Here is a 26906-nt window from a genome sequence, read left to right as displayed (position 1 = left end):
GGGGGGGGGGGTCGCCAGATGATTTAAAAAAAATATATATATATGTATATATATATAAAGATTTTATTTTTTATTTTTATGCAGTCAGGCCACTGAACTTAGAAGCAGGCCAGGCCGCGTCTATTCTTTTACCAACGGATTTCCAGTTCCGCGTTCGCGTCCTGCGATCCGATTGGCCACTGACGTACGCTAGTTCTGCCCCCCGGTAAGTTCCCCACGCCAGTTCTGCACACGCAACTCCGCGGTAAACAGCTGTTTCCGTGTTTCTGTGGGGAGAGAGAATACATGACCCATGTGTCTAATGTTAACAGAACAGGTGCGTGCGTGAGAGAAGAACCCTGCAGCGTGCACGATACTTTAGCCCGCATGCAAAAAGTATAAAAGCATTTCAAATTCCCCGTCACAACATTTTTATGTCGAATTAAGTTTTGAGGAGAGGAAGCTCACCTGAGGGGAAACTGCGGCTCGCTCTTTCTGCGCGAAGGCGAATTTGACCTAACCTTCCTCAGTTTGAATACTAATAATATTAATAATAATAAACGTTATTTGTATAGCACCTTTCATACAAGAATTGCAGCTCAAAGTGCTTCATAGCAGTACAAAAAAAAGACAGGCATAAAACGAGCACAAAATTGGGCAGATCAATGCCATAGTGAGCCGTTTTGCGTGCGCTGCAGTCCCGACTGGTGCGCGCTCGTAGTAAATGCGGAACGTATGAAAGGTGCTATACAAATAACGTTTATTATTATTAATATTATTAGTATTCAAACTGAGGAAGGTTACCGGTAGGTCAAATTCGCCTTCGCGCAGAAAGAGCGAGCCGCAGTTTCCCCTCAGGTGAGCTTCCTCTCCTCAAAACTTAATTCGACATCAAAATGTTGTGACGGGGAATTTGAAATGCTTTTATGCTTTTTGCATGCAGGCTGAAGTATCGTGCACGCTGCGGGGTTCTTCTCTCACACACGCACCTGTTCTGTTAACACTTTGGGTGCCATGGGTTAAATTCATGATATACCATAGATTGCCAGCTCTATTTGTCTATGGAGAAGTACCCCTTCTTTGCATGGCTATAACTTTTTAAATTCTATTGCTACATTGCCATTATTAGGGCCCATTCAAAGTCCTATATGTATTGTTCATTGTGTAGCAACGTTAAACTTTTTCATTCACATATTCATAGTAAAGTATGGTCTAATGTATAAGTATGTTTTCATCTCTTTCTGCAGCTTTCTCCAGAACGTGATCTATAGCCCCAAATGCATTATATTGATGATGAAATACAGTTTGATGGCAATCGGGGCGATATAAAAAATTTCAATTGGACGTACTTCTAGAATGATCTACGCATGATCTGATGATGACCGGATGGGCGGGGGATCGTTTATAATTCCGTGGGCAGAGTTATATCATTCATCTAGTGTGGGTCATATGTTCATCATGACAGTTTATATGGAACACGTTCACAAATAACGCTGAATCTTACCGGATCTTCCTCGCGCCGTTGGACGATCAGCGTGGTGTAGACCGTTTTCGATTATGGGATGTTTATCCTGATGAACCATTTCCAGCTTGTATAATACTATATACGTCCAAATCATGTTGTTTATCGAGTTATTGGCAATGGATCGCTATATATTGTGACGAGCCAGAGTGCCGGCAGCCAAACCGAGTGCCCGGAAGTAATATGGCCGACCAGCACAACCTCCACAGCACTTCCTGTTTGGCGATTGCGCCGATCGGCCACCAGATGGCGCTCCTGAACCGCCAGAGAGCTCAGTGGGTCCTCCTGGTGGATCTCAGGCCAGCGGAGGGGAAATATGAATCCGATCACAGATTTTTGAAATATTGATATTAACACTTTGGGTGCCGGGAAACGCTTAAACACGTCATTCCCGGCCATGCTCAAGTTGCCGAAGACGCCTTACAGCGTCTTTAATATCAATATTTCAAAAATCTGGGATCGGATTCATATGTCCCCTCCGCTGGCCTGAGATCCACCAGGAGGACCCACTGAGCTCTCTGGCGGTTCAGGAGCGCCATCTGGTGGCCGATCGGCGCAATCGCTTAACAGGAAGTGCCGTAGAGGTTGTGCTGGACGGCCGTATTACTTCCGGGCACTCGGTACATGTCCCGGGACTCTGGCTCGTCACACTACATAGCGATCGATTGCCAATAACTCGATAAACAACATGATTTGGACGTATATACCATTATACAAGCTGGAGATGGACCGGGTAAATCTACATCCCATAATGATAAAATTTCTACTCTACGATGATCGCCCAACGGCGCGCGGAGACTGGGGTGAGTTTTAGCGTGTAAAGTTACCGTCTTCGATACTAACTGCTATTATCAACATTTGACCCACATTAGATGATTGGTATAACGCTGCCCACGGAATTATAAACGCCCCCTAGCCCATCCGGTCAACATCAGATGACGTGTAGTAACTTCTAGAAGTACGTCTAGTTGGAATTTTTTATATCGCGCTGATTGCCATAAAACTGTATTGCATCATCAATATAATGTATTTGGGGCTATAGATCACGTTCTGGAGAAAGCTGCAGAAAGAGATGAAAACATACTTATACATTAGACCATACTTTACTATGAATATGTGAATGAAAAAGTTTAACGTTGCTACACAATGAACAATACATATAGGACTTTGAATGGGCCCTAATAATGGCAATGTAGCAATAGAATTTAAAAAGTTATAGCCCTGCAAAGAAGGGGACTTTCTCTATAGACAAATAGAGCCGGCAACCTACGGTTGATAATGAATTTAACCCATGGCAGCCAAAGTGTTAAAGACGCTGTAAAGCGTCCTTCGGCAACTTGAGCATGGCCGGGAATGACGCTGTAAAGCGTTTCCCGGCAGTTAAAGTGTTAACATTAGACACATGGGTCATGTATTCTCTCTCCCCACAGAAACAGCTGTTTACCGCGGAGTTGCGTGTGCAGAACTGGCGTGGGGAACTTACCGGGGGGCAGAACTAGTGTACGTCAGTGGCCAATCAGATCGCAAACGCGGAACTGGAAATCCGTTGGTAAAAGAATAGACGCGGCCAGGCCAGTGTTTCTAGTTGCAGCAGCGCAATAGTTAGATAACCTAGGTGGGGAACAACCAGGAGATCACTGCAACTCACACACGTTGGAGAACTATCTCTCTCTCTCTCTCTCTCTCTCTCTCTCTCACACACACACAAAGGGAGCCGCATGTGATTGGTGGAGGCGGGACCCTTACAAAAAACTGTTGTTGCTAATCATTGACACATGCTAGCCTGTAATAATCCCCCCCAGAAAATTCTACTTTGCATTTGATATATTGCAAATATATGCCATCACACACACTGGCATTTAAAGGGTTAGAATTATAAAATGAATATGTGGTGTTATGATCAGGGCTGAAGTTGAATAAAAGATTGTATTATTTTCAATCTGACATTACAAAAAAACTGAAAATCCATAAAAATCAGTGTTGTTGCTAGTCATACATATGCTAGCCTGTTTTTTAACAATAATTTGTGATGCCATCACAAACACTGGCATTTAAAGGGTACAAATAAAAAAAAATCCTGCACCAGAATGCAGGAAATGAAGTCTTTGTAACAAGAAATTTCCTGGTGGGGGACCCCAGACCCCCTGCTTAAAAAGTGGCCTGACTGGGGCTATATTTTGCACTATATTTCCTGGCCTGAATGATTTCCCCAGTCCGGCCCTGGTTAAAAGCCTCCAATGCTTATTATAGTGTGTGTGCGTTTGAACATGTGCATGGTTCAACCATACATTTCCATTTATTTAAAAATAAATTAAAAAAATTTAAAATAAAAAGTGTCCTTATAATAGTGGGGGTCGCGGCTCTCTGACACCATTTATTTAAAAATAAATTAAAAAAATTTAAAATAAAAAGTGTCCTTATAATAGTGGGGGTCGCGGCTCTCTGACACCATTATTTGGGGGTCGCGGCCTGAAAAGTTTGGGAACCCCTGACATAGACTACTTCTGGTCCCAGTGTTTAGAATGCTGTTTGGTGGTCACATAGACTGTATATACCTTCTGGTTCCAGTGTTTAGAATGCTGTTTGGTAGTCACATAGACTGTATATACCTTCTGGTTCCAGTGTTTAGAATGCTGTTTGGTAGTCACATAGACTGCACATACCTTCTGGCTCCACTCTGGTCAGTGTAGGAGCTGTTGTAGAAGCCGTCGTAGGTGTGCGAGAGGTTAGCGGCGTAGCTCAGGGTTAAGACACAGTGCTGGCCAGCCACCAGCTCCTCGGGGAACTTCACAGCTATCTGCTGGGCAGCCTTGTACTCCAGTACCGTCACATTACTGGCCTGACCACTGCCAATCTGGGAAGTAAAAATGTCAATAGAGTCAACAGTTGTTCCTTATCACATGGCATAAGAACATCAGTGTTTTAAGTGATTGTTTGTTTAGTATAGGGCTGTCTTAAATACTTAGAAGCTTCGTTCGATGGGCATGTAAAAAAAAATATATATATATATATATATATAATTTTTTTTTTTTTTGCAAAATCAACTGGCTCTCTATGTTAACTATAACAAGCAATGCTGTTTGTTATTTAAGATGAGGTTGGACTCGGTACGGACAGATTTGTGTTCATTGTGCTGCTTTTATAAAGCCTCAAATGACGGCTTACAATATTTCATGAAAGCAAAGTGTTTAGTTTGTCTAAGATTTAAAAAGGTTTAAACTTTACAGCACTGACAAAGTTGAACAAAGTGCTGTACATGTCCCACAACATAATTTTTTTTTGTATATTAAAATTTAAATATATATATATTTTTTCATATTTAAAGTTTTTATTTTTCACAAGCAAGACAATACATACATGACAAGACAAACTAAGACAAAAATAATAATAATAATAATAATAATAATAATAATAATAATAATAATAATAATAATAATAATAATAATAATAATAATAATAATAATAATAATAATAATAATAATAACAAGGGGGTGAGGGGAGGGGGGTTGCAGAGTGTTACAAAGGTTCAGTACACAAACATATTCCAGATAGTGATCTAATAAAGTTCAGGGGACCTTGAAGGCCATCGACCCTATCACTCTCTGAAGCAGTTCGGTTTGCGTTCTTTCCAGTTCATTAAAATAATCCGTTTGCATGCTAAAAAAGCCAGTGCTACAATATTATTTACAATCTTTGCTTGAGCAGTGTCCATTTTTACACCCAATATACACGTTATAGGGCAAGGATTAATGTCAATTTGGAGAGTAACTGACAGGTCCTCAGCAATGTCCAACCAAAATGTCCTAACAAGCGGGCAGTGCCACAGCAAGTGCATGAGCGTACCCTCTACTCCACACCCATGCCAGCACAATTTGGGTAGGGTGTGATTCATTTTATTCAGTGTACAGGGTGTTATATAGGCCCTGTGTAGTATCTTTAATTGTATAATTTTATATCTAACACATTTAGATATTTTTGTACTATTCCTAAGTGCTGCTTCCCATTGTGTTTCAGATATGGGTATACCCATGTCTCGCTCCCATTGGACTTTAGTTTGGGTATTGGTATCAGGGGTGGTTGAACATGATAGTTTATACATTGCAGAGACAATGCCTTTCCTGCCTGTAATTCCCCTTAATGTCTCTTCCAAGACTGTTTGTTCCTATAGCTATGCCTTTAGACAACAATGATTTAATAACTGATTGTATTTGTAAATAAGATACAAATTCTGTGTCTTTCAGCCCAAACTGTGTTTTAAGTTCATTAAAAGGTATCATATTTCCCCTTTCGATCACTTGCCCCACCTGTGTTATATTATGTTGTTGCCATACATTATTTTTAAGGGTTTTACCTCCTGCAGAAAGCAACAGGTTTTTCCATAATAGACATGATGGTAAGTGTTGTGAAGGGCCAGATTAAACTGAGAATCTACCTTTATTGTTTGATATACTTTGTATATTATTTATATATATACACGGAATATCCCTTTACCTGCGTTCAAACCAGAGTAATATTCGCTCTCCTATTGGACAGCGCCCCCAGGCGCCAGCGCGCAAGCCCCCAACGGCAGGTTCAAAGACAAGTGCAGGCATGTTGGAACATGCCCGGAGTCAGCGTAGTGATACCAGACAAGGACTGAGGTTGGGACTAGATATTCACTTAAGTATAAATACAGCGCAAGGTGCGCACACCGTGCTTAGCTTCGTGTCTTCGTTCAGTACCTTACCCACCTTCACCACGAGTCAACGTGCAGTGAAGTGAGCAACCTTGCGTCTAACAGAGCATTGAGAACCGCGTGCGAATAGAATGGTAAAAGTGTCAGAGTTTAATGAAGTAACGTTGAGTTCGACTTAATCTAATGTGAAGTGAATAGTCGTTCATTTATTGTATATCGTGCGGCCACAGTTCGTTCGTGTGTAGCATTACCCAGCGGTTCGTCGTGTCTTTAGCTAGTGTACTTAACCAGGGTGTGTGGCCTAAATACATCGCCCGCACCCGAGGAGTCCTAGGCGGAGAACCGTTGGACATGTACACAGGAGAATCGGCGTCGGCGATTGCAGAACCATTACTGGTTGGATTGTATTGATTTGGAGCGTGGTACCCGGAGAAGAGCATCGTTGATTTCCACTATCGTTTGGGATTCAACCTCGTGAGGATTACAACTCGGGCCTGCCTCGTGGACGGAGGCTGGCTAGCTGTCATCAATGCTGTCGAGCATTTGGATTACAATTATTACTTTGCTGCTGATCAAGGGATTTACAAGGACCGACTCCTGTACCTGGAGTCTCTTTATTCCTCATTGAATCAGACGGAGTACCCGAACATTCCTCTACCCTCCAGGCCTTACACCCCCGGAGGGAACCCATTGTCTCCAGGCGGTACCAGTGTTGCCCTATCTAGTTGCTACTATACGACAGGTGGTGTCAACTTAGACCCATCGTAGGATTCCTGCTATTCTTAGTGACTCATGCTATTGACTGACTTTACGTATATTCTTCGCTATACAAGCGCGACCCTAATTCTCATTCTGTAACCTAACGTTGCCTAATAATAATAAATTACCCTCAAATACTATTTCTTTGTCCATGCCGTGTTCTTGTGGGTGTCTATATTTGATGTACTGTCTGGCCAGTAATTAAAGTACATAACTAGCAGTGGTTTAATCTATCACAATCTTTAATACAGTCAGGGTTTTGTAACCCCTCAGTTACAGTAAGGAATATCCACTAAAGGTCAGGCGTTTATGTAAGATTTTCACTATTTCACATGAAAATTCTAAAAGCGGATTGTCCAGTCTGGGAGTGATTTTTGGGTTATACCACAACATTGAAAGAGATAGATCTTTGTTATGTTCTTCTATAATTTGTTCTTCAAGCCATTCCCAGCTGCCAATCTGTCTCACACTAGTGTAAGCCCACTGCAAGGGGTATCTTGAGTTATATGCTATGTAATATAACTGGTGGATATCTGGTAGTCCTATTCCTCCACTACTTCTTGGTTTTATAAGTTCTTTATGGCTGATTCTAGGTTTTCTGTTGTTCCATAGGAAGCCAGAAAAAAAAGTGTTTAAAATTTAAATTATTTTTTTTCGAAGCTTCGAATTAAAATCGAATCTCGGCCCCGAAGCTTCGAATTCCAAAAAAAAATCGAAGGTCAGCCCTAGTTTAGTATACAAGTAATTTTTTATTTACAGTAGGAGGCATTTTCTACAGAGGTACTCCCCCATGCATTATCATGGTGGGTGTACTTTAGTAGAAAATAGTTCCTCCATAAAACAAGGTCTGTGGATTATCTTGAGTAACCGTGTCATGATATCTGGAAAGAGACATTGCTTTTGAGTTTTTCAAATGTTTTTTTTTAGCTAAACTAGGCAAACCACACCAGATTTTGGGTGAACTTCCCCTTTAATCCCCTCTAGAATCCCATCATGTCAAACACTCAAAGCGTTTTCCTGGTCAGTCCCACCTGGAAGGTAGCCTTGGTGATGACGAGGTCGGCGCTGTGCAAGACCAGGCGCTTGGTGTTGTGCATCACGGACATGCTGATGACAGTCTGGCCGGTGAAGGTCAAGGTGCCGAGGTCAGGCTCCAGGGTGAGGTCATAGTTGAGAGGTTGTATGCTGGCGGGGAGCCGGAGTTTTGTCCAAGGAAAGACCTCGCCGTTGGTGGCCAACGGGTAGACTGGCTCCACGGGAGTGGTGCTGTTGGGCTTAGGGCAACCCGTCTACAAGAGAGGGGGGGGGGTTAGTGTGTGAGACTTAGAGGGGGGAAAGAGAGACTAAGAAACAAATGAATATTAGGAATGTGTGGATATCTATACATGTTCAATAAATGTTATTAGATTCTTGTTTTAGCGGGACTTACAGCAGCCAAAAAATGTATAACTATGAGATGGAAACAACCCGACAAACTTACAATAATTAATTGGGCTTTAACATTCTTGGATGTAATTTATTTGCAGATCTCTACAGCTCGGGTAATTGGAGTTAAATAATCTAACATAAATTTGTGGGCATCGGCAGTGATCTAGCGGCAGAGCGAGATCGGGATGGTTGGTCCTGAGGGGTCCTGGGGTGGGAGTGGGGGAAGAAATGTCTTAGTATTTTTATAATTTTTTTGTTGGATTGTTGTTTTTCCTGTTCTCTTGTCTTGTGACCACAAATGTTGTTGTTATTGTCTGTTGATCTGTTGATTGTTATTATATATATTTTATTTGCTTCATCATTTGTTCTTTATATTGTTGTGTTCTGGTATGTCTTGTTGTTGTATGTTATGTGAAAAAAGAAATATATATAAGATTTGATAAATTTTCGGAATTTTCGGACTATAAGCTGCGCCTTTTCCCAAATGTTTTGACCCTGGGGCTTATAACGGTGCGGCTTATATGTGACTCGACGTGACCAAACGCGAAAATGTTAAAATCTAAATATTGCTTTTTTGACTGCATTGAAATGTTATATATCTGTTCCCTTATTTGCTAAACTTAATACAACTTGTAAATGAGTTAATTCTTGTTATTTGTCCGACAGTATTGTGTCCCAATGCCAATTACATATGGTAATTAAACATTAAAACACCTGCGGCTTATAGTCCAGTGCGGCTTATATATGTACACATCATTCAATTTAGCTGCTGCGGCTTATATTCAGGTGCGGCTTATAGTGCGAAAAGTACGGTAGATTAAATGCATTGTCACTGCACAAGTACAAGTACAGAGTACAATGAAATGAAGTTGGCATCTAACCACGTTTACATTTAGTAATTTAGCAGCCAGTGGCTCAAACTGGGAGGCAGCTAGGACCCTGGGGCAATAGGTAAGAGAGGGAACGCAAAGACGTAACTATAACAAAAAGCTTTTAAAGCTGCACTATGCTACGCTTTTAAGACCGGCGCCCTGTAGCCGTGGGGGGTGACTGTACATACTGAAGAGAAAACGCCAATATTTCTTAAAGCAAGGCAACTCTCTTACATTTGCGTGGTTCACATTTTATGCTCCAGAAATGAGGCCGTGGCCTTTTGCGGATTTCACAGCACTGATCTCGTGCCTCATCAGAAGAGCTCATGTGGCCAATTTCACTGTTTCATGCATCACGGCATGAAGAAGTAATGGGTTGAACAACCCAACCCAATATTGTTTCAGGAAAAAGGTAAAGAGTGCAGTGCAACCTTTTAAAAGATATATATATATATACATATGTGGTAAGACAGTTGTAGGCAGTAGATACGTATGGATTGAGTATAGGCAACAGAGTTCAGAGTTCCTATGGTATGGATTGAGTATAGGCAAGTTAGGCAACAGAGTTCATATGGTCTAGGTTGAGTATACTGTAAGCTATTCTAAACATTCAAGTAGCTTTTGTTTTCTTCTTTTTTTTTTACCTTGGTAAATGTGCATCCAGGTAGAAAGTACAGAACCATGGTCATGGAGGCTACTATCACCAGGAATAACACACACACCACCATGGAACGAGCGGAAGGCCGCGAACATGACCTGAGACCAGCAGAATCATAATGTTAGTGCATTGTTTTGGAAACTTTTTAGTTTAGTGGTGAAACTTTGGAATTAAATCATTGAACGCTCATAATAAGAATCTCCATGAAGTTTCCATTGACAACGCAGCCATAGTCAACAAGGCAGAGGAGATCATGGTGTCTTCTCAACCATTCACTGAACACACTCATCATTAGGACACTTAAAGCGACAATGTGTATTTTTTTCTATTAGTTAATGGAGTTCTGGAGCGTGTACAGAGCAAATTGAAACCACCAATGCTTCAACGCGTCGCTCACCTTCGCTGCTCTAGCTTCAAATGGTCTGGTGAGACACGGTTTAGGCAGCCTTCTTGTGATACCAGCAGTACGCCTTGAGCCAACGAGACACCATAGTTTCTTCCCACACAAAACTTGGGGTATTTTTTGCAACAATGGAAAACAAATATGCAGCCACCTTGACCACCAGGAAACCAAGAATTCATTCTGCAAAAAGTCTTGTAGTCTTGCATGTAAAGAAAAATAAAGCACACGAACAGAGCAAAGAGGCTCATGGGAAATGTATTGAAAACACAGAGGCGGTACCGCTTGTGGCTGGCAGGTGCCAGAAATAGACACTGTCGCTTTAAGCTACTCCCAAGACGTTTTTTAAAACCAGGTCAAAGGGAAACATTTTGGAAAACTCCTGGACGGCTGAATTTGCCGGTTTTAAATGAGCCAAAAAGCAGACATTTCAAACCGTAACCGCGTTGAGCGTGTCACCTGGGCGGGGCCTGTCGGACGTAGGGGGAGGAGCTTGGTCTGTGTGTGGCGCTGCGGTTCATGAAGGACATGCCCAGCAGACGGGCGGACGACTCGTAGTCCTCCTCCTCCTCGTCTAGCTCGTTCTCTCCCAGGCCTCGCACCAGCAGTCTGGAGCTGCGGGGCTCGTACGCCCCCTCATCTGGGTCAAGGACTGGGAACGCCTGGAGAGAGAGAGGGGGGGGGGGAGAGAGAGAGAGAGAGAGAGGAGAGAGAGATAGAGAGAGAGGGGGGGGAGAGAGAGAGAGAGAGATAGAGAGAGAGGGGGGGGGGAGAGAGAGAGAGAGAGAGGAGAGAGAGATAGAGAGAGAGGGGGGGGGGGAGAGAGAGAGAGAGAGAGGAGAGAGAGAGGGGGGGGGGAGAGAGAGGAGAGAGAGATAGAGAGAGAGGGGGGGGGAGAGAGAGAGAGAGAGGAGAGAGAGATAGAGAGAGAGGGGGGGGGAGAGAGAGAGAGAGAGGAGAGAGAGATAGAGAGAGAGGGGGGGGGGGGGGGGGAGAGAGAGGACAGATGCCGTCAGATGAAACCTAGTATATCTCCAGAGAGTCAACATTACAGGAAATGAGAAACACATTCTTCATTCACATGTATTTGTGAAAGAAATATATCGTTAGCCTCATACCATAATTACATAAGTAAATGTGCTGGAAAATGTGTTTTTTCTTCTTTTCCAAAAATCGTGAAAAATTACAATTATCGTATGAGGCTAACGATATAATGATTTTTAGTAGGGGATCGATGTGCCATACATAGAGCGAGCAACATGGTTGATGGGTTGTTCTATTCCAATATATAAGAAACCTAGCATGGCACAGCATGCAAGCTATCTCGCCGGTTGGTGATGGGACTTAGAATTTTGAGGATTAGAGATTACACTTGGAACTTGCACTTAGGCACAGATGTCAGTCACGGTCCATGCAGCTCGGGGCACGCGGCTCTAACGTGCTGCAATATCTATATTAACAGTCAGGAGCCATGACTGAGGAGGTGGACGGCAATTTGGCCATCTGAATTGATGGACAATGATTGCTGAATGTTCACAAATAACTTCTCACAGGCAACAAACTAGAGTTACTCCCAGTCGCTTAGCTCTGTTAAAGCTAACTCTGGTCCGCCTGAAAACGTAGGTCTCAGTTCACTTCCAAGTGAACCCTGGTGCGTACTTTTGTGGTGTGAATGCTCATCGGACCAAACGCAAGACCAAATATAGGAAGTGACCCGATAAACTGTGCATCTTGAGTAGAAGGAAACAAAACAAACACAGCGGCACTCACTGCAAAACAAGCACGGGTGGAACATGTCTCGTGGACAGACGTGGGTGAATGAGGAGGTAAAAGCCCTGATAGAAATATGGTCAGACGAGCTAATTAAACAGCTGCTTGTGGCCACTCACAAAAACAACGAGGTGTGAATGAATGAATGAATGAATGAAAACAAGTTGTGTACAAGTTGTTTAGCGAGAGAATGATGGCAATGAGCTTCAATCGAACAATGTCACATCAAAGTTAAAAAACTGCATCAGCATTTCAGAAATATATGAGAATAATGTGTGTGCGCTGGGCTGCTCCGGGGAATAATGTGGTGTGTGTGTGTGCATGTGTGTGCGCTGGGCTGGGCTGCTTCGCAGAATAATGTGGTGTGTGTGCGCTGGGCTGCTTCGCAGAATAATGTGGTGTATGTGAATATGTGTGTGCGCTGGGCTGCTTCGAGGAATAATGGACTGTGCGCTGGGCTGCTTCGCCGAATAATGTGGTGTGTGTATGTGTTGTCCCTCCACCCAGGACCAGGCTCCGTACCAGGGGAGATCGGCCATTCTGCTTGGTTGCTCCCAGGTTGTGGAATGGTCTCCCTGACCACCCGAGAGCTCCACAGTCTGTGGACATTTTTAAATGAGGCCTTAAAACTAGGGATGCTCGATATTGGCTTTTTTACCGATACCGATATACCGATATTGTTCAACTCCTAATTTCCGATATCAACCGATACCGATATATGCAGGAATTCCCCCCCAAAAAACGGAATAATTTCAGGTAATTAACATTACATCTCTTGTTGTGGAATTAACACAACATTATGCATATTTTTGACAATAAATAAAATCTGAATTTGTTCTTACTTGCTTGCCTGAGTAAATAAAGGTTATAGAAATGTAAAAAAATATATATATATTTTTTTCTTTTTTTTTTAAACCGATACCGATATTTTCCGATATCACATTTTAATGCCAATATCGGTAGGCCGATAATATCAGACATCCCTACTAAAAACCATCCTTTTTAATACAGCCTTTGGCTAATTCCACTTTGTCTTTGTTTTGTGTATTGCCCCTAGCTTTGCTTATTTTATCTGTTGCTTTTAATTTTTATTCAATTTATTTTAGCTTTGCTTTGTTTTTAACCTGTAGTACTCAGATATTTCATTGTGAAATGTAAAGTGCACTAAAAATAAAAATTATTATTATTATTATTATTACATTCAAACAGTCATCATCATGTGTTTGGTCAGTAACATGGGTCTCCCAGTAAACAGAAAATACATTTTCTGGAATCCCTTCCCACTGTATCAGGAGAGAGAACCCTACTGTAGACCTTTTTACTTATTTCAAAAAATCTTGCCAATTCAAATTTGTTGGTACAGTAATTATTTTACTTGTTTCAAACTCAAATTTGCTTAAAACTAGTTTGTATCTCATTTTATCAGACCATTTTTTGCAGTGTGGAGTTCTCTCGCCTGATTCAATAAAGTGGGAGAAGGATACCAAAAAATTTATTTCCTGTTTACTGCAGAGCGGAGACTCATGTTACTGACCACACACTCTGTATCAGTGATGGCTGTTTACTGCAGATTGGAGGGACTGGGAGGCCCATGTTACTGACCAGACACTCTATATCAGTGATGGCTGTCGGAATGTAGAGCTATTATTTTAACATGTGGACCACTTATTTTAACAAACTAAATACCACTTACAGCACCTTTAAAACATGAATGGACTTCTAGTGACTGGTTGATCCAAGTTGCTCCCTGTCTGTATGCAGTGTGTCAGGCTAATGAAAGGACTCAAAGTTACACGATTTTCACATGACATCGGCGATATGAATTCTGCCACGCGATAAAAGGCTATAAAAAGGCTAACCGAGCCGAGGTTTGTATTGGAAATGGACAGCGAGGATCATGTGTCATCAGCTCTATTCTATTTTCAATCTTTCAAAATGTTCTTATGTACCCCAGTTGCTATTGCATGTCCATATTTGTGTTTAGCCTGTTTTATAGCAACACTACTATCACTGACATCTAAGAAAGTTGATCCCCCCCTTGAACGGCCCTTCTAAGGTTTCTCCCCTCCACATTGCCTGTGGTGCTTTTTTCCTATTGCTAGGTTTTTAGTTGTTTTTTCCCCCCTTACCTTCACGTGGGGTATGTCTGGGAGTGTTGCATTTATTTATTTTACATTTTATTTTGGATTCTATTTTTTGTTTTGTTTTGTTTTGTTTTGTTTTGATTTGATGTGTGAGTACCGGGAACGCTGTGGAGTCTTTAGCCAGATCCACAACATCGGGCTCCTCCTCAAACATGCTGTTCTCGATCATGTTCCTGGGCAAGTTCTCTCGCTCTGCAACACACAAGGAAAAGGTGCAAAGCAAAAAAAGAGATGAAATTAAAGCCGCCAGAATGCTGAGAATGATAGAAGAGAAAAATGCACACACACACATACTTTATGTCATTAGGTTTGTGTATTTTCATGTGGTGGAAAGCCAGGCAGCGAAAACCAAGGCAACACAAAGGCTCGTCATTGTCGCTGGATGTGCAGGCGGCAGCACAAAGCATCGTCTAACAAAACACTTGACTGAATCCGTCTATTTCCTTTTGGTAAACCATCCGCAGCAGTTCCTGGTACTCTGACCCACATACACTAGGTGCAGCAGCCTAGTTAGAGATGTCAGCTATAAAAGATTTAAAAAAAGAAAGTGGGTTGTCACTTGTCGGGAGTGAAAAAGGCAGAGGAATAACATAATTGAGATGAAAGAAATAAAAGCCAGATTTAGCCTTTCTCTGTGGTTTAGCCTAATGTGGGAGGAAAGCTGACAGAATGCTACGTCCCACTGTAGGTAATTTGCTGGGCTATGTGATGACTGGGGTCAAGTCTTGTCCAAATAAACCCATGTGATTTTCACCCAGTAGAATCTTCTCCTCTGTGTCCCTTCATACAAGCTGAAAAATGCTCAACTTCCTAATGCAATAATAAAGCAGCAACACACTGGCCCCATACTAAGCAAACCTTCCAAGTCCCTTTACGCTTCCACTGGATTCCATTCCATGCACGTTCCACTCATACTTGTACATGGAATAGACAGAACCGTCTCAGTCCCGATTCATTAATGTGGGGGTATGATGCAGCAACAGTGGACACACATAGTGCCGGTCCCTGTGTTACACTGTGGAGCCTGAATGAATGAATGAATGAAAACTTTATTAACAGATTGCAGAATGGGTACAGTGCAGTACAGCTCAATACATACAATTGTTAAGGGGATGCAGACCAGAGAAAGACTTTCGTCTTGTTTCCACCAGGGTCCCCCATTTCCAATTCATCGTAACATATATGACATACATGACATACAGATAGACAGTACTGCTACATCTATACATTTATGACATACCAGATTTGCAATTACAGTACTGTATTTGTGATACAAAAAGAGTCCAGAAAGAAAAGAGTATATACATTAGGCGTAGAAACTGTACATTGGATTGGGTAGGTGGGGGTGGGACTGTACATTGGAGGTGGTTGGGGGGGGGGGGGGGGGTAGGAGTGGGGGGGGGGGGGGGGGTTGGGTAGGAGTGGGGGGGGGGGGGGTTGGGTAGGAGGGGTGGGGGGGGGACACTGTATAACTGTACAAACAACACTGTACATTGGATTATGGGACTGTACATTGGACTGTACATTGGAGGTGGTTGGGTGGGTGGGGGGGGGGGGTAGGAGGGGTGGGTGGGGGACACTGTACAACTGTACAAACAACACTGTACATTGGATTATTGACAAGACCATACTTGGTAATTTACTGTACATTGGCGGGGGTTGTGTTCGGACATTTACAGGGGCCAGTTTCGAGTTGCAGTCTCCCTTAGGTGTTTTTTGAGAGTGTTTTTGAAAGTGGGTAGTGATTCACATTCCTTTACAGCTTTGGGTAGGGCGTTCCACATTGATGTGGCATAATTGCGAAACGTGTTTAGTCCCTTGTTTGAGCCGAATCTGGGTTTAACATGATTTGTGGAGCTCCCTCTGGTGTTGTGATCGTGGTATTCACTGACCTTTGGGAAGTATTTAGTCATGTACATGGGTACCTTGGTCGTGTAGTGTATCTTGTAGACCAGGCCCATTGCAAGTTGCTGTACTCTGTCGTCTACTCTAAGCCATCCTAGGTTGTCAAAGTGGGCAGGGGTGAGGTGGGTTCTTGGAGTAAGGTCAAGCAGTAGTCTGACCAGTTTGTTTTGAGATGTTTGTAATTTTGTTTTTAGCGCCTTTGAGGTGCTTTGGTACCATGAGGTGCAAGCATAGTCGTAGTACCCTTGAATGAGTGCTCCTGCTAGAGTCTTCAGGGTATTCTTGTTTACCAGTGAGGAGATCCGGTACAAGAAACGAGTTCGTTGGTTGACTTTTTTTATTACATTGGATGCCATTTTGTCACAGGAAAGATTTGCCTCTAGGATGGAACCCAGGTAGGTAATATCTTCTTTCCTTGTGACAATATTGTCACCCACTGTAACTATCGCCTATCGTCTCAAAAAGTCACCAGGAGACTCGCAGCACAGGCCCAGATATGCCAGGAGAAACCTGCCTGGTCAGTCAGTACGTGTTCTGTCCGGTCTACGCTGCTGTATACGTCTATTAATAGGCAGGGAGCAGAGTTGTGGCCAGTGAGTAATCTCCAGATGAAGAGGTGACAAAGATTAAGCCCATAATAACCTCATCAGATTCTTATGAGCAGCGAACCCACCGACCTCTCTCAGACAGTCGTGGTGATGCAGCGAGAGCGCAGCCCTGACTGTTTCACGGGGGAAATGTGACAGAACAGACAGGATACACAGTAAGTCGCTCATTTATCTGTGTGTACAATCTGAAACTCTTCCAGCGGGAGGTGTGTTCTGAAACTCTTCCAGTGGGAGGTGTGTTCACTGCTGCCGCTCATTTCCCCAACGCCACGAATTAAAGGTGAACGTGTTAAATAGGGATGTCCCGATCACGTTTTTTTGCTCCCAATCTGATCCCGATCATGTGATTTTGAGTATCTACCGATACCGATATTTCCCGATCCGATCAAAAAAGAAAAATGTAAAAAAAATAAATGTATTCAACAAACATGACCATGTTCACGTCTTAAACTCATACTGGGGCCTTAGTTTTGGTTTTAAATTGCATATCATCATTCATTTATTTATTGTCACACAGAGCAGAAGAATTTTGCGAAAACAAACCAATATTAACCAGCTGCAGAACGGCGGACATGCCACACTCTCAGACCCAAACGCATTTCCTTTGATTTAATTATACATCAAATGATTTATGAAGTTAACTTTTCACCTGGATAACGTCAACATTCAGGGTGAATGTAATGTAAGAAATTGGGATAAAAAAATAAAAAATTTATTTGGGTCTGAGAGTGTGGCTGGTCTGCCGTTCTGCAGCTGGATACTATTGGTTTGTTTTGGCAAAATTAAATTCTTCTGCTCTGTGTGACAATAAATAAATGAATGATGATGCAATTTAAAACCAAAACTAAGGCCTCAGTATGAGTTTAAGACGTGAACATGGTCATGTTTGTTGAATAAAAAAAAAAAAAAAAAAAAAATTGCAGATTTTTTTTTTTTTTTTTTTGCCGATCCCGATCTTCGGAAAATCACGTGATCGGCCCCGATCCAGATCACGTGATCGGATCGGGACATCCCTAGTGTTAAAGGTTAAGAATTCGCACATCGCTGTTGTCTAGAAATCACAAGAGTATCCCCTTGAATTTGGGATCTTATTTACTCATACGTATACTCAACATCAAGCTCAGGAACCTAGGAGTCGACCCCGGCCTGTGCGGCTGGATCCTGGACTTCCTGTCGGACACACGCCAGGGGATGAGGATGGGCTCCAACGCCTCTGCCCCCCTGACCCTCAACACAGGAGCCCCCACCCCGCGGGCTGTGATTTCAGCGCCCTCCTCTACTCCCTGTACATCCATGACTGCGCAGCCACACACAGCTCTAACGCGGTGATTAAGTAGGCTGGCAACACAACAGTGCCAGGCCACATCTCCCAGCGGCGAGCGGGGCGGCCTACGGGAGACCTACCTGGCAAAGTGGCGCCAGGAGAACAAGCTCTCTCTCTCAACATGGATAAGGCCAAGAAGCTGGTCATAGACTACAGGATAGGAGAAGAGAAGCTAGACCCTGCTAACATCAACGGGTCAGTGGTAGAGAGAGTCAACGTCTTTAAGTTCCTTGGTGTTCATATCACAGAGAACCTCACCTGGCTGGGACTAGCACGCCGACCACATGGCGAAGAAGGCAACACTATATTTAGAGCTATATTATACTGTACTATATTTAGAGCTATATTCAGAGCTACTTCAACATTGTCTCCTGCTGCTACTTCATACTATTTTTATTGCTTACAAGTATACCGGTATTTCATTCTATTCTTGTATTTCCATCATATTTTATTGATGTTGCAGCGGCATGGTCCCAACCAAGACTAAATAATCTTGTATATACTGACATGACAATAAAAATAAGCTGAATCTGAATATGTCTTGTCTAAAGGAGAAATCAGGTAATGTTCACAAATATTAGCTAAACTGCCGTAGGGCAAATGAATATGTAAATTCTGTGGCATTCCTTATGTAGGGATATGTAAACAGAGTACACGTCTAAAGACCTAGTGTCTGCTGCTTTTTGTTTATCTTATGTTGTGGGGCTTGTACAGCACTTGGTCAACTTTGTTGTTTTTAAATGTTCTCTATAAATAAAGTGGATTGGATTAATTAATTAAGTAGCCCCTTTCGTGACTGTGACGCAGCCAACAAGGTATCACTCGGCTGCGCTGCCTGGGTGCAGTGGGGCTGCTCTCACAGCCAACGACATGACATTACATAATTATGTTGCAACCTTCGTCTATCAAGCAAACAATTATATAAATATTTATATGTAGTTGATAGAGACAAAGGCAGAATTCGACTTAATTAAGCATGTTTTATTAAGACATATTTTTATATGGGTCGGGACACTTTTAAAGGGGAACTATCTTATAAATGACCTTTTCCTGTGTTTAGGGTTATTTTCTAGCTATGTGGACTTAGTAATAGAATCTATGTCTCTAATTCTCGATTTGGCGCATTCTTCCAATTCTCCCCTCACAATAATGTCCCTCCCTCAAGTGAGTCATCTGAAAATTTGCCTATATGGGACGTCATATGGTGCATTTGCATAATAACACCCGCCCCCTCTAGCTGCCCGCCGAGCGAGAGAAGCAGAGAACTGTAAACGCTCTGCGTCTCCCTCTCCCTCTCGAGGAAGTCCACCACCGCGCTGCGCCACAGACAGCTCATGCTCCCGAACCGAGAGAGAGAGAACTGTAAACACTCTGCGTGTCCTCCCGGCTCAAGTCCACCACCGCGCTGCGCCACAGACAGCTCATGCTCCCGAACCGAGAGAGAGAGAACTGTAAACACTCTGCTTGTCCTCCCGGCTCAAGTCCACCACCGCGCTGCGCCACAGACAGCTCATGCTCCCGAACCGAGAGAGAGAGAACTGTAAACACTCTGCGTGTCCTCCCGGCTCCCTCTCCCGGGAGGACACGCAGAGTGTTTACACTTTTTTTTCTTTCTTTCTCTCTCTCTCTCTCTCTCTCTCTCTCTCTCTCTCTCTCTCATAGCAGCAGCAAACTAACACAACGTATAGACATAGGGTGTCTGTCTGTCTGTCTGTCTGTCTGTCTGTCTGTCTCTCTCTCTCTCTCATAGCAGCAGCAAACTAACACAACGTATAGACATAGGGTGTCTGTCTGTCTGTCTGTCTGTCTGTCTGTCTGTCTCTCTCTCTCTCTCTCTCTCTCTCTCATAGCAGCAGCAAACTAACACAACGTATAGACATAGGGTGTCTGTCTGTCTGTCTGTCTACACCCCCTCTCTCTCTCTCTCTCTCTCTCTCTCTCTCGACTGACTGTCACTCAAAGTGCTTATGGGCGGAGCCAGGCCATAACAGCCTGATTTCTTGTGGCTGAAAAATGATGGGTTTAAGTACTTGATTAGAAATATAAACCAATGCATTTTTTTTTTTTAAACGTACAGATGTCTTCAATAGACTGACAGGAATTGTTTAAAGTTGCCCAAATAGTGCTAGGAATAGTAAAATAGTTCCCCTTTAAAAAGCAGCACAATGAACACAAATCTGTCCGACATAGTCTTAAATAACAAACGGCATTGCTTCGCTTCTTCGTCGACATGTCTGCTGCACATGTCCTTGTTGTTTTCAACACAGATAATCTCCATGTGCTTGTTGTAGAGAGGTGGAGTCGAGGCGGCGCTTACTTTCGTTTAATTGGAATGGAGGCGGGAAGGCGCCGCTTACTTTCGTTTCATTGGAATGGAGGCGCAAGATTGGAGGCAAAAAATAATAATAATAAAAAAAAATGTTAACCCTTTCTCCGCCGATGACGTGTTTACACGTCATTCCTCGCCATGCGTAATCTGCCAATGACGGGTTACGGCGTCTTTGAGATCAATATTTCATATTTTCGTCATGGTATTCACATTTCACCCACGGAGTCTTTGCTGGTGTTGTAGGACTCCGCTCAACTCTGCAACGCTTCAATACCGCCACCTGGTGGCTGATCGGCGAGTTGCCAAAACCGGAAGTGGCCGGAAGTGCTTAGTCCGTCCCCTATTCTGTCCGGCCACTTGCTATTGCTCGTGGGACTTTTTTTTTATGTTCGAAGCTTGTGCCATCGAACGAAGCTTCGAAGCTTCGAAGTATTTAAGACAGCCCTACTGTTTTCACTAACCAACTGTCTCTGCCCGGCAGTCACAGGGCTATAGATAGATGGTCCAAAAGGCCACACTGAGGCCAGGTAACAACAGACAACAAATAGAAACAGGGCCTTCTGTACGGCAGGGTTCCCTTCCCACAGACATTGCAAAATGAAATTCAAGGACTTTTAAGCACTATTTTTCATTTTCAAGGATGACACTTGAAGGATACAATTCACTTTTAAATGACCCGTTTGCCAGCTAGAGCGTCACATGCAAAGAAATGAGGAAAAGCAGTTAGAGCACGCAAGACGATTTCTTGATTCAGAACAATTAATCATCATGGATGAACAAAACTTTCAATGCGAATGGTTGATTTGAATTTCAAGGACTTTTTAAGCACCTTGTTAAAAAATTTGCTGTTTAACACATTCCCTGCCACGGTTATATCCATCAATGTAGCCTCACTGCCACCACTCTAAGCCTATGGAGATGTTCACCTTCTGTGCAGGGCTATAACTTTTTTTTAATTGTATTGCTAAATTGACATTACTATGGCCCATTCAACATCGATTATCTATCGTTCAGGATGTAGGAACGTTATACTTTTTCATTCATAGATTCTTCCAAAAATACCTTCTAGAATATAAGTATGTTTTTATCGTTTTCTGCAGTAATTCATAGAACGTGAGTTATAGGCATAAACGCATATATAGATTATCAACTGCCGTTTATTCCCGATACACGCTATATTAAAAAATTCAACTGTATATGATCCTATACGTTATGAGTCATATTCCGCGGATGAAAGGGGGGGGGGGTCGTTTATAATTCCGTGATCGTCAGTAAATGCTTTATGTAGTATGGGTGATATATTGATCAGATCGGTTTGCAGTGAAAAGAATAAACAATTGGGCTGAAAATAGCGTCAGTGTCCCGTTACCGTGCGTCAATGAGACTGGCGGTGAAAGATCCCAGGTATAGGACGTCGATCGCCTAGGTCCATTTCCGGTTTGTATGTCGCAATAAACGCCGAAATCATATAGATTATTAAGTTTATAAAGCGATCGATATGTACATTGTGTCTGTCGGGAGTCATGCAACAATATCTGACGGCCGGATGAATTTAATCGAGGCACAGCCCCCATATCCTGTTTACCAGTGTAACTCGCCCGACCATCCACCAGGCGGCGGTATTGAGCCGTTGTTTTTTTTTTAGCCGTAGGTCCAGCTGCAGCGCCGGAGGTGTATATATGAATTATGAATGCCAGGGCGAAAAAATTAAATATTGATCTCAATATCGCTGTACAGCGTGGTCTGGCGGTCAAAGCATGGCGGGCAATAACGTTTTAAAGCGTTTCCGGCAGTGGATGTGTTAAGGAATTCCAGGCCTCTGCTATTTTTGTCAAAAATAAAGCACTTTAATTAAGCACTTCAAGGACCTTGTGCGAACCCTGGGTCTACCACTCTGGATGTTGGATACATCACAAAATAAAAACAATAAACACATCATAAAAAACAGAATAGGCCCACACATATTTGATAACTGTAGTCCTACTTTTGAGATGTGTGTGTGCATAGTTCCACTGAAAAACAGTGTTCCTGTTCCACTGAGAAAAGATAAGGAAATCTCACACTTCTGATAATGTGTGTATGCTGTGGTTAAGCCTTGGGCTATGCTTTTCATACAGATCTAGCTGAATACCATGCTGAAATTAAACTGTCTAAACGTCAGTCTAACCATCAGGCTCCGATAGGAATAGTGAGTAGTAGAATAGTTGAGCCTGTGAACTGTTATAGTCTGATTATAAGCTCTAGATGCCAGAGAGACATAACAGAGGTTATACAGCAGCTGCCTGTGAGCCTCCTATCACCAGGCACAGCCCTAATCTGTGCTGCCCGCAAATATTAAAAAGAAAACATAGGCCACTATTTATATGACAGCCCTAAAGTCAGCAAACAGTTCAACTGTGTTAAACTTAATTACAGCCAGGCACACGCAATTTGGACAGACAGTGTAGTGCATCCAGCATCAGGAGACGGAATATGAGCAAGTGGGTATGCCCAACAGACAAACAGCTGTGGGACACTGAAAAGAGCATGTCTTCAAGCTCTGTTTAACATTTGCCACAGCTTTGGGTTGCTCAGTTCGAATGAAACTAGTGTAACTCTACAAACTACACTGATTAACAACCCACGCTTTGTCCTCACGGGGGGAAGACAGTATTGTTAGTAAAGGCCATCATGTCACGTGTGGGAACTCTATGGACAAATAATGGCCATGATCCACATGTGAAGCAGACTATCCAGTACTGTATTTGCAAATCTGGTATGTCATAAATGTATAGATGTAGCAGTACTGTATATCTGTATGTCATGTATGTCATATTATGTTACGATGAATTGAAAATGGGGGACCCTGATGTAAACGAGACGAAAGTCTTTCTCTGGTCTGCATCCCCTTAACAATTGTGTGTATTGAGCTGTACTGTATTGTACCCATTCTGCAATCTGTTAATAAAGTTTTCAATCAATCAATCAATCAATCATCCACATGTCTGTAAAATGTGTCCTGTGAGATTACATAACTATACCTTGCGCTGCTCTGCGTTTCCCCAAGTGAGTCAGAAAAAGCTGGCAGCTAGCTTTAGCTTTAGTTAGCCACTATGCCATATAGCATCTCCCATCCTTAAACGTTACCTGCATTGTTGCTGTCAAAGGGATCCATGTTATTGAGATATCTGGACGGTCGAAGCTGTCCTCACGTCCACGGGGAGGCGATCTGCATGAGCGTTTACGACAGACAGCCAAACAGTAATGTTAGTCAGCCAAATAGTAATGTTACTGTTGGTTTACTAGCTAGACTCACCAACCGTAGGCGATCGGATGCAAGATAGCAATCTATCCGTACTGTACTACGTGCGGTAGCCGTGCTAGCTCGGGGCTAGCGAACTTCTGACACTTGTCACTGGCTGACAGACACAACAAGGTTAGCTACCGTTAGCTAACTAGCCTCCACAACTTTATTCCCCATGGCTCGTCGTGAGAGTACTGTAGTGATGATAATAATAACGCATAGCTGCTGCCGTCTCTAAATTTTGCTTAAGCAATGGGAATGCACTGCAGCATCACACATTTTATGTTACCGCATTGGTCATCAAAACGAAAGAACAAGCTTCCTTCCTCTTCGACCCAGTTGTTGACAGCTTTCTATCAAATGTGTGGTTGTGATTCTATTGGGTGTTTCTGTATGAGGGCGGGGCCGTGACTTGAGAGGGTGGGGGCGTCGCTGAAAAGCAGAACTCCTGTCGACAGTTGTTGTAACTTCAATTTTTTCAACTTCAAATTACTTTATTTTCCTTTCGGAACTTCATTTGTGCAGTGGTTGAAAGACAAACATACAGTCACAATACATAGACACTCACCACTATATATAATTTTTTTTTTAAAACTACAATAAAAAGACCACTATAAAAAAACACCAACTACATTAAAACTACAGTAGCCTACTTAAAGCATGATATATTAAAAACCATGTGGAGCAGTTCTGTATGTATATAAATAATAAATAATAGTAGTACAGGTACATAGTATGTGTAACTGAGGGGTACAATTCCCTGACTGTATTAATCAAGTATGGTATCATTAAACCACTACCGTCTTATGTACATTATACTGGCCATACCGTACACGAGTATATGATGAGAACACTTCCCCACAATGAATCGGTTCTACACAAAGTTGTCTTTAAGTATTTATTAGCAGCAAGAATACATAATATACTTCACTCTAGATGCGCTTATAAGGCAAAGGAATGTGCGTAGGCAAATCAATAGTGAATGTCCATTCTCTGGTTACGCATGAGATAAGAATACAACCTGAATATTAGGAATTATATCTAGGGGATACTGGTAGGGGGGTTCCTACCGGTTGTAAGCCAGCAGGGGGAGCAAATGCTCTAATGCAAAGTCTGGTTCCACGGGGACTCAATAAGCTCCTGCTCGGGGAGGCGGTATTACTCCCTGGATCAGCGGACGAAAGGCAGCCGCTGTAATCCCAGTATGCGTGCAGCACAGGTGGAAGCCGGTCAGCCTCTCCAATAGAGACGGGCTCGAATGATGTTCCTCGCGGTAGATCCCACAGCAGTGGGTGTAGACGATTCTTATCCGCTCCAGCAGCCTGGTACAAAGCAATAATAATAATACTCCAGCCGGAAAGGGGCTCTGCATTCACCGGTGTAGATCCTCCGGTGCGCGGCACTTCACATTAACTAAGTTGAACTTGACGTTATTCAACCAAGCTCTGATACTTTACTATCCTATTCGCACGCGGCTATAAGTGCTCTATTTAGACGCACAGTTGCTCACTTCACTTGGTCTTTGACTCGTGATGAAGGCTTACTAGTAAGGAGCGAACGATACGTTGAACAAACGTATTAGGATAAAACAAGACTCTATTTTGGGGCAAAACGGGCCCACTTCACAGCACGTTGTATCGTAGTGTGAGGCTTCAACTTGTTACTAAGACTGAACTGAACTGAACTACTTCTGTATTCACCTGCGCCATATTTATATGTACGGGGAATAAACTAGTGCCAGCCTCATTTCTGTCTCGTAGTCCTGGGCAGAACCGGGCATGTACAGACATGTCTTGACGGTAGCTTTGAACTCGACTCTGGGGGTAAGACACTGGCGCTGGTGGCACGCCATCCAATAAGAGAACGAAATATTATGGTCTGTACCAGGCTAAAGGGATATTCCGTGTATATGTACAAAGAATACACAAGGGATACCAAACGATATACAAATATTATGCAATATATATCAATCAATAAATACATATATTCGGTTTAATCTGACCCTTTGTAACAGCCGCCTCCTAATTAGTCCCACCTAATTAGCTAAGCAGAGACAGATTAACCGCACTGTCCACTACTCAATGTCCGTTGTGAGGGTAGGCAGTTCACAAAGTCAGGGGTCATGGTCGTCATTAAGCGAGTCGGGGAGCCTTGGCGACTCTATCAGCCTCGCCACGGGTCGGTTGTAGGTCCGCCCTTGGACGAGCAATTCTGCCACTCTGACCTTTCCGTCGGCACCAGTGGTCACTTTGCTTACGCGGCCGGCCGGCCACGCAGCTCGGGGTAGTGACTGGTCTATGGTCATGACGACTGGACGGGATGAAGGGGGGCTTAGGAGGAAGCGGGCCTGAGACTGCTTTGATCTGTGCTTGGCTGTGCCTCCTCCTCCTCCTTCTGTTTCTCTTGTTTGCTCTGTACCCCGTCTGAGGAGGGGCCGGTCCCGGCCGCCCCGTCAAGGAGTCGCTTGGGGTGCTGGGTTCGAGGTCAGCTATGTCTGAAGCGCAGCTGAGGGGGGTGGAGTTCCGAACTCCCTCTGGTGCCCACGGTTCTCTCACGGGCCTCTCGCTTAATGTCAATAGCCTCTGCTGTACGAGGGAGTGGCCGGTGTCGCTCGCCTTTGTGTGTAGGCAGCGTGTAGACGTGGGTTGACTGTCAAGTCCGTAGAGGGGGCCCTGGAGCGTCCATCCCAGTCGGGTCTGAACCGCGACTGGGCATCCTTTGGGTCCGATGTGGGCCGCCTCAATTGGGAGAATGAGGTCCGCGTGGTCGGAGCCGATGAGCAGGGTCGGTGTGGCGCCGTCGATAAGCGGTATAGGTAGTTGACGTAGGTGCACATACTTAGCCATCAGCTGTGGGATGGGGTAGGTGTACTGAGACAGGCCTATGTCGTGGCTGGTGAAGACGTTGGTTATACTATACTGCTTCTCGGGCTGGTCCACCGCTGCTATCTTGAAGGAGACCTTTTCACCTTTTATGGTCTTCTGGTCCCTTCTGATGGTGCGTATGGTCATGGTATCTTTGACACCCCGCAGGCCCAACTGGGCTGCTGCGGAAGCGAGGAGGAGAGTCTTTTCAGACCCATCGTCCAGGACGGCGTAAGTGTCCAGGACCTTGTCCTCGTAGCTCAGGAGCACTCTGACCACTTTGAGGAGCACTCGGGGGGTCCCGCTCTGCTTGGGGTCTATGTGGAGCACTCCTGTTGGTCGGTTGCCTCGTCGGGCTATTCTTATCATGTTATCCTCGCACAAGA

At 43.5% G+C, this 26906-nt stretch overlaps 1 protein-coding gene across 2 annotated transcripts in view; it reads right to left on the bottom strand.

Moving 5' to 3' along the window:
* Window positions 1-24027, bottom strand: part of lnpep (leucyl/cystinyl aminopeptidase) — an 89209-nt gene extending 65182 nt beyond the window's left edge. Inside the window, exons 1-7 of one of the 2 annotated variants that reach the window (XM_084323955.1) lie at window positions 23934-24027; window positions 23500-23581; window positions 14305-14399; window positions 10753-10955; window positions 9880-9991; window positions 7967-8224; window positions 4165-4355 (exon numbers count right to left, since the gene is read on the bottom strand). In XM_084323955.1, the coding sequence (XP_084180081.1) occupies window positions 4165-4355; window positions 7967-8224; window positions 9880-9991; window positions 10753-10955; window positions 14305-14399; window positions 23500-23527 (887 nt within the window). In that variant the 5' untranslated portion in view covers window positions 23528-23581; window positions 23934-24027. The remainder of the gene's footprint in view (window positions 1-4164; window positions 4356-7966; window positions 8225-9879; window positions 9992-10752; window positions 10956-14304; window positions 14400-23499; window positions 23582-23933) is intronic. The other variant, XM_084323956.1, reaches the window with a different exon arrangement.
* Window positions 24028-26906: the final 2879 nt, after the last annotated feature.

Source organism: Notolepis coatsorum (genome assembly GCF_963971535.1).
Source record: "Notolepis coatsorum genome assembly, chromosome: 10".
NCBI classification, from domain to species: Eukaryota; Metazoa; Chordata; class Actinopteri; order Aulopiformes; family Paralepididae; genus Notolepis; species Notolepis coatsorum.
The sequence above is the reverse complement of the archived record's forward strand: the minus strand, read 5'-3'. Positions and strand labels throughout refer to the sequence as shown.